This window comes from Ostrinia nubilalis, chromosome 1 (genome assembly GCF_963855985.1).
Source record: "Ostrinia nubilalis chromosome 1, ilOstNubi1.1, whole genome shotgun sequence".
Lineage (NCBI taxonomy): Eukaryota > Metazoa > Arthropoda > Insecta > Lepidoptera > Crambidae > Ostrinia > Ostrinia nubilalis.
The window spans coordinates 15,617,222-15,625,029 of record NC_087088.1 but is presented as its reverse complement, the minus strand read 5'-3'; the positions used below and the strand labels follow the sequence as shown (position 1 = coordinate 15,625,029).

Genomic DNA, 7,808 nt, shown 5'->3' with positions numbered 1-7,808 from the left:
TAATATAATAATATCTAAATATATTTTATGTACAGATAAATAGAAAAGTAGTCGAGTATAATAATCGGCTATCGATAGATTCGAGCGGCGAGAGTGCAGGCGACCGGCGGGAAGCGGTGCGGACGAGGCGCACCTCGCCATAAAACGTCTAGAAAAATAGATAAATCGCTCAAAAACGTCAGAGTCAGTCGAAAAGATAGAAGAGGAGATCGGGCAATTCGAAGGCGGCCACGACGCGCGTTGAACACAATCAGGCCCGTCTCACGCGTACTCCGTGTCGGTGGACAGCGAGCGCTCGGCGGGCGAGCGCCGGCCCGCCGCCTCCGCCGCCGCCGGCTCGCCGGCCTGCGCCTGCGCGTACGCCAGGCTCTTCTGGTAGCTGAACAGCTGCCGCTCCAGCGAGTAGTTCTCAGCCTGCAACGCGGCGATCTCGCGTCTGCAACAAGCGCATGCGATCACAACACGTCCAAAACCAAGTAGGCACAATACAAACCAATAACATTATATTGCACAACGCACCTCATTTGATGTCCATGCAGACGACACAGATCGTCGTATACATGATAAGTAGCCTGGAAGAGCAAGTAAGTGTCGCCCCATTCGAGGCGTACACGAAGTTCACTGCCCGAGTGCAGAAAAGGGCACCCGGCTCGAGAAACGTCCTCGACGCGGAGCGAGGTCTCCATCATGAGGCCCTCGTCGGCGCTCTCCTGCGCATAGTAGTGCTCGAAGGGAGCGCCGGGCAGCTCCTCGGCGTCGGGCTCGCCGGGCGCGGGCGCGGCGCGCACCAGCCACGCCGACCAGCTCACGTAGCGCAGGTGGTTGCGCGGCACGTGGTGCACATCGCGGTACAGCATGTGAAGCCGCACCGTCTCCGAGTGCATGTCCACGCGCACCGACCATGCCTGCTTGTCGCGGTCGTAGCACGTCGCCGCCCGCCCGGCCGTGGGCACGGCCAGCTCGGCGAGAGCCCGCGCCCATAGCAGCTCCACTGTGAGGCGGACTCCTTTGTTGAGAAGACGATTCGGCGGCCGCGGGTTCCATGGTGGCGTGCGCCCCTCGGCGTCGCAAACGCACTCGAGTGGGCCGGAGTGGAGCCGCCGTTCTCCCTCGCCGAGAGCGAGAGCGTATCTCACTCGGCATCGCTGGCCCTCCCCGGAAAGTCGCATCAGCCTCAGCGATAGTGGTTCTTTGTTGCCGGCGGTCGCAGAAACGGACCAATCGAATCCGGCGAATGCGAAAGGTGGAGTGTCGAGGCGCGGCGCGCGCAGCTCGCAGGAGTAGAGCGTGCGCACGCGCGACATGCTGAGCTCGAGCTGGAACTCGCCGCGCGCGTCCGCGAACTTGGCGTTGAGCTCGGTGAGCGACACGCAGCGGCCGCGGCCCTGCGCGGCGCAGCCGGAGCTGAACCGGACCTGCTTGCCGGAGAAGCCCTCATTGGCGGTGAAGTGGTCGCGGCTCAGCAACGTGAAGGTGAAGTCGACGTACACGCGCATGCCCTCGCACGCGCCTCGCCATACTAAATATACACCTGAAAAAGAGATTAATGTGAGAAAGGTAAAAATGATATGAATCGAAGTCTAATGTTACATTTATCTACATACGCTTAGAGCTAGCTTGGTAGTGTAGGTATGCCTATAATGACTAAGGGTATGCTGATGATAGCTCGTGCAATACTGACCGAGCGAGTTATCTGGTGCGCGCAGCAGAAGTCTTTGGAGGTGACGTCGTGGTGGTGGACTCGCGAATGAATACGAACGTTTGCCGAACCCGGGGCGGTCCGCCCCGGGTTCCAAGCATCAGGGGGTGCCATTCTGGGGTGCCTTAGGCTATAATTTATATTATTATTATGACGGGGGGGGGGGGGGGGTGCCGCCCCGGGTGCCAACCTATGCTACGCCGCCACTGAGGCTACCAATAGATCTGTGATACTTACCGAGCGAGGTGTCGGTGCGGCTGAACGCGACGGACCATCACTGGTGCGCGCAGCAGAAGTCCTTGGAGGTGACGTCGCGGTCAGGCTCACGCGTGACCGCGAACGTTTGCCTATAAGCTTGGAGCTAACTCAGTAGAGTGTACTCCGTCACGTTGCATCTCGGTTCTTAGACTGAGGGAAGACTAAGAAGGCTGCCAATAGCTGTGTGATACTAACCGAGCGAGGTGTCGGTGCGGCTGAACGCGACGGCCCATCGCTGGTGCGCGCAGCAGAAGTCCTTGGAGGTGACGTCGCGGTCGGGCTCGCGCGTGGCGGAGCGCGTGACCACGAACGTGAACACGTGCGTGTCTGCGCGGTCCTTGAGCCGCGTGGCGCGGTACAGCAGAGCCATGCGCGAGCCGCACGCCGGCCCCGCCCTGCGCCTGCCCTGCGCACAAACTAATGCACATTAACACAACATAGTCGAGACCATTCCCATCTCTCGTTGCCACCGCTGCAACTCTTAAGTAACCATGATCTACCTACAGCTCGACCGTCAATAAAAATCCAACCAGTGAAGGTAAATTAATCAGAATAACATCGGATCCTGGCACTCGAGCACAGGGATCCAGTGCAAAAAGGATGACAGGTGACAAACAAAGGTTTAGTAACCTTAAAGAAAAGATTAACACAACATACTTAGTCATTCAACATCATCATCACTCAGCTACAGGCTGTCCATAGCTAAACACAGGCCTCCCCCAATGATTTCCATATTGGCCGGCAGTGGCCTGCATTCAGCACCTGCCGACCAATCTGGCTATCTGCTAGCTGGTTGCATATCAATTTGAAGAAAAGTTTTTCAGATCAGTTTATTTTAATTTGTTGCAAATTAAAATGCCCTGCGCCTGCGCACAAACTAGTGCACTTTAACAACATTGTAGTCATCATCATAATTTCAGCCACAGGATGTCCTACTGTCTACAGGATGTACTTCTACAGTCAGTGTTTATCAAAATTTTGACGCCTGACGTGATAGTGAAGCAAGTATTTTCATCGGTGTGTGTAACAGACTAACTAAGGGCACTGTGATAAAAATTATGGATATTGAAAGCCAGAAGCACTATAACTTCATGAAGGTACCTACATAGTTTGGGTACAGTTATCACATTAAGGATAATACGTCGATAAATTCCCAAATCGTACCATTTAGAAAAACGACAGGTTATTTTGGCTGCACACAGTAAAAAGATATTAATGTCCTATTTTCGTATTCAGAAACGATTTGTTTTACCTACGGACAGTAAAAAAATATTTTTTTACAAAACGAAGATTGAATCCGTCAATCGACCTAATGCTTCAGTAATAGAAACGGGCTATTAGGTAACCTATAACATCATAACCACGTATGAATCAGTTTATAAGTTTTATCACAGTTAAACGGTTCGCTGATACCTACTTGCTACTTATGAGGTTAAAGAGTTCGAAACTTATAAATGCACTTAAACTGCAGATGAGTGAAGCGGGGAAGTTTTCAAATAACAAAGAATGCGAATCTTCGGCCGGAGCGTTTATACGGATTCCGACGAACGTAGAACTTCGATTTGCGGCCGCAACTTCGCGCAAGGCCCGACCTGGTTAAGGAAAGGAACTGTAATAGAAGCAGCCTTGATTATTTAGATAGATGAGGAAATAAGATGTCCAAAGACAAATAAAATACAGTCGAACGTTATTAGGGTGGCATTTTTTACACTGACACTATCGTGTATTTATTTAATCATTTTTTTAATGCATAACGAGGCAGGTATTTGACCGCAATCTCACCTACTGGTGTTAAGTGAGATGCAGTCTAGGATGAGTACATATCTGCCATGTAAGTGCCTATTCACGCTCGCCTTGAAAAGGCCGGAATTATAGTGTTCGGGAAAGACCGCAGCAACAGTCAGCAAATTCCAGTCCTACTACCTACTTAGGGGACATTCTGTGCTTTTTCGTGTACTGGCGATAGTCACTGGGCTTCCAACTTACACAATACTATTTTATTAAAGTATAATCCCAGATTATGATCTCTGATCGAAAAGATCTCTCGTAATCCACATAGGGTTTTCCTATCACGTAAGACATAAAAAGATACGATGTCAGTGATAAAAAATGCAATAACGCACAATTGCTATTCCCTTAGGTAGCAAAAATCTAGAAATGACCGCACTTTAATACCAACCAATTCTACCAAAAGTTAATTTAGATAACGAATTTTTGTGATCATACATGTACCTATTATTATTTTATTTATTTATTTTATTTTCACCAACTTAACTGTATTAATGTAAGTTCTACTTACTTACATCATATCATGAATACCACGAGCGAAACAAATATTTATTTTGTTTAATGTGGTCACGTTCTTACTTAGGTACTTAGCTAAGTTGTACCTACGCATTGTAGCATTAATGCGAATTTGTTTTTATGTGAACTGGAATATTATTGTAAGGGAATGAGATAAAACGTCTACGATTTCTTTCATTTCAACTTATCTAAAAGAAGATAAATATCAAAGTTGACAAACCAGCAAAAGTTTGGGCCCCAAGCGAAGAACAACAAAAGTAATTAGTTATATCACCTTATGACGTGGTAAGTGGCTATTGGCCAATTTCGTGCTCCAGCCGAATACCTTAGGGCTCCATTTGCGGTTTCGCGGCAAATTGGTTTATAAAGAATTTATCAATATAATTTATTTGGGAACAACCCATTTTCGCGGTAGGCCGTAAAGAATACGTTTTTAGTTAGATATCATTTCCCGACGGGGCCCGTGTAATTTTATTTGAAGTGCAACTAAATGTAATCACGCCTTGATGCCAGAGTTAGGAGTTGTTGTGATGAAACTAATCTAGACCAATTTCATTCGGCAATGACGAAAGAAACATAGACATATCGTCCACTGCGCCGTGGTCACTTTCTATTATTTATAAGTTGGATTTGAAGTCCGCAAACCGAATGTTAACATGTTTAAATGTCGTGGGACGTCCACCCACAAGGTGGACCGACGACCTGATAAAGGTAGCAGGAAGGCGCTGGTCGCTACCAACCGTGCGATGTGGAAGTCATTGGGGGAGGCCTATGTTCAGCAATAGACGTCCTATGGCTGAAATGATGATGATGATAAAATGTCAGTGTCGGAAATAGCCCGCAGAATTGCTTAAAAAATCAAGTGGCACATAGCTCGCAGAGCTGATGGTCGTTGGGGCAGAAAAGTTATTTTGTGGTGAAAACGGGCCGGAAGACGTAGTGTGGGCAGGCTCCCCACTAGGTGGACCGACGATCTGGTTAAAGTCGCGGGAAGAGCCTGGATGCAGGCGGCGCAGGACCGGTTGTTGTGGAAATCCTTGGGGGAGGCCTTTGTCCGGCAGTGGACGTCATTTGGCTGAAACGAACGGAAACGATACTTATGTGTAAAATACAAAGGTATTTTTAGGAACATATCTAGCGAAGCTGGCATTTGTAATTATAAAAGTGCGGAAACCAAGCCTCCAGCAATTTCCTCCCGTTCACACTCGGCTAATCACAATCAATCAAACTGTTCGCTGCAGGTGGGCACAATGAAACAGGTAGGTTGACATGTAATGAACATTATGAATAAATTTCTTATTCTTATTCTTATTCTTATTCTTATTCTTAGGTACAGTCCAAACATCAGACTGGGTAAGTTTACATTTTTGCAAAATGATCTTTTAGGCTTAGTTGCACCAACTTACTTTAACCGTGACTAATAATAATCGATGTTTGTTCAATAAGATGGTGCAACTCAGCCTAAAAGTAGGTACGTAGAACCATAAACTATGTTGTATATAGCATATACATAAATAATATTTTACATTAGTCAGGTACTTCTTACGCAGATAACGTACTGGAAAAAAGAAAAATGATTATATTTTCTTGCTACCTTCTCATCGTTCCTTGAACGTGACATTATTTATTATTATTACAAGAAAAATATATAAAGTAAGCTTAAGCGTACCAAACGATGTTCCCAGAAAATGGGATAATTAATATTTGTTGCTAAGAGCAACCTTCTAAGCGAAAGATTGAGGACGAAAATAACTTTCAGTGTAGCCGGGTTATACTTCAATCATTGTGATTAGCTATCCTTTGAATAAGGACTTTACTGACAACCAAATAACACCCATAGAATAAACTCAAAGGTACGTTTAAGTAATAACGTATTCTAAGAAAACAGTCTTTTGTTTCAAGCGACATTACTTTAATTGATGACTTTCAAATGTTTTCTTGAAAACTTACACGAAAATTAATTCGACGGGAGGAGCTACCCTTAAGGTTATAACCTATTTCAAAAGTTTCTTGTCTATTAAGACCACATGTATCAGTGATTTAGCGTAGTTTTGGCATGGTAAGTCTTGGCGTGAGAAAGTATCATGTTCATGCAAAAAGGAAGGTGCTTCTGTGTAGGATTTTTAGCTTTGTCTGTGACTAATACTTAGCTATTGCTAAACTAAATACAAGCTCATGCTTTGGTAAGCGTATTTCGCGTAGAATTTGAGAAAAAGTGCTATTAATCAGGGACATCATGGATAGTTGTTGACCCAGCTTCAACCACGGTCTCCTGTTAATTTTAAACAAACATTGACTCGTCGCGACTCTCAAATCTGAATATTTAAAACGCTTTGTTATTCTTTGCGTCGCTGAATGGAAAACTAATTTCGCAAACTTGAGCTGCAGTCACTGACGATAAATAATGTGTATTTTGGAGTGTCGCTCCTTCAGCGAAACTTTTAATGTGTTAATATTGCGAGCTGAGTTTTTATTTCATAATTTTCTTTATTTTGACGTTAACTTTTAAATGAACTGAGATATTAAACATTTGCTCTAACTTCTTTGTTACCTTTTTTAAAACTTGTGAAGTTCAAGTAAATTAGGTATCACACGATACTATCGTATATTACGGAGTTATTTATAGATTTTTATATTAAATACGACAAGTTTGTCCCTCCGATAGCTCGTCGACGTCGCAAAGGAACAAGCTCTAATACCTGTCACGACACGCCATTGGTTCCTTGAACTTGAAGTTTATAGGATACTAGCTTTTCGCCCGCGTGGAATTTTGTGTCACAGAAAAACTTTATCGCTCGCGTCCCTGTTTCAAAAACCGGAATAAAAACTATTCTATGTCCTTTCCCGGGACTCAAACTATCTCTATGCCAAATTTAATCAAAATCTGTTCAGTGGTTTAGGCGTGAAAGCAAGACAGACAGACAGAGTTACTTTTACATTTATAATATTAATATAGATAGTATAGAAGTATAGATTTTATTGCGAGATTACGCTATAATTATGCAGATTGACAATGAACAGGATTGCTCCCGACATCCAAAGTCCTTAATTAGTGCAGTGCAGTGTAAAATTACTGCGCTAATGGCCGCCGCGGTTAGCTTTAATGGCTTAGTTTACGAGCACCGCAAGTGCTGCTTGATGTTTGACGCTACCATCGATTAAATTAGAAGAAATTATTTAATCAATTACGAAGAGACACCAACTAACTAACGCCCGTATTCACTAACGATGCTTGCGTGAAGCAGCAAATCGAACGCACAGAGTTGAATAGAGCTCTGTGATTGGTTCGTGTGTCATCCTGTGCGTCCACGCGCACTGTAAAACCTCATAGCAATGTTTGTGAATACGGGCGTAAATAAAACACTCTCAGATCAACAAGCTCTATACTCGCATGCCTGTAGAGTGATACAAAATACTAATTGCGATAATGCTCTGGTCAGTAGTAGGAAGTATTACTGTACCTATACTCGTATGTATAGGTTTATCTTACACCTGCTTTGTTCCCAGAAAGAAATAAATATCGACTATTAGTGCAGAATAGCGTAGG

At 45.0% G+C, this 7,808-nt stretch overlaps 1 protein-coding gene across 1 annotated transcript; it reads right to left on the bottom strand.

Moving 5' to 3' along the window:
- Window positions 1–261: 261 nt before the first annotated feature.
- Window positions 262–2,327, bottom strand: LOC135071646 (uncharacterized). The gene is made up of 3 exons (XM_063965446.1): window positions 2,153–2,327; window positions 520–1,531; window positions 262–436 (listed from the first exon to the last, which is right to left on the bottom strand). Exons 1-3 carry the CDS (start codon window positions 2,325–2,327, stop codon window positions 262–264), a joined length of 1,362 nt encoding a protein of 453 aa, XP_063821516.1.
- Between the last annotated feature and the right edge of the window lie 5,481 nt (window positions 2,328–7,808).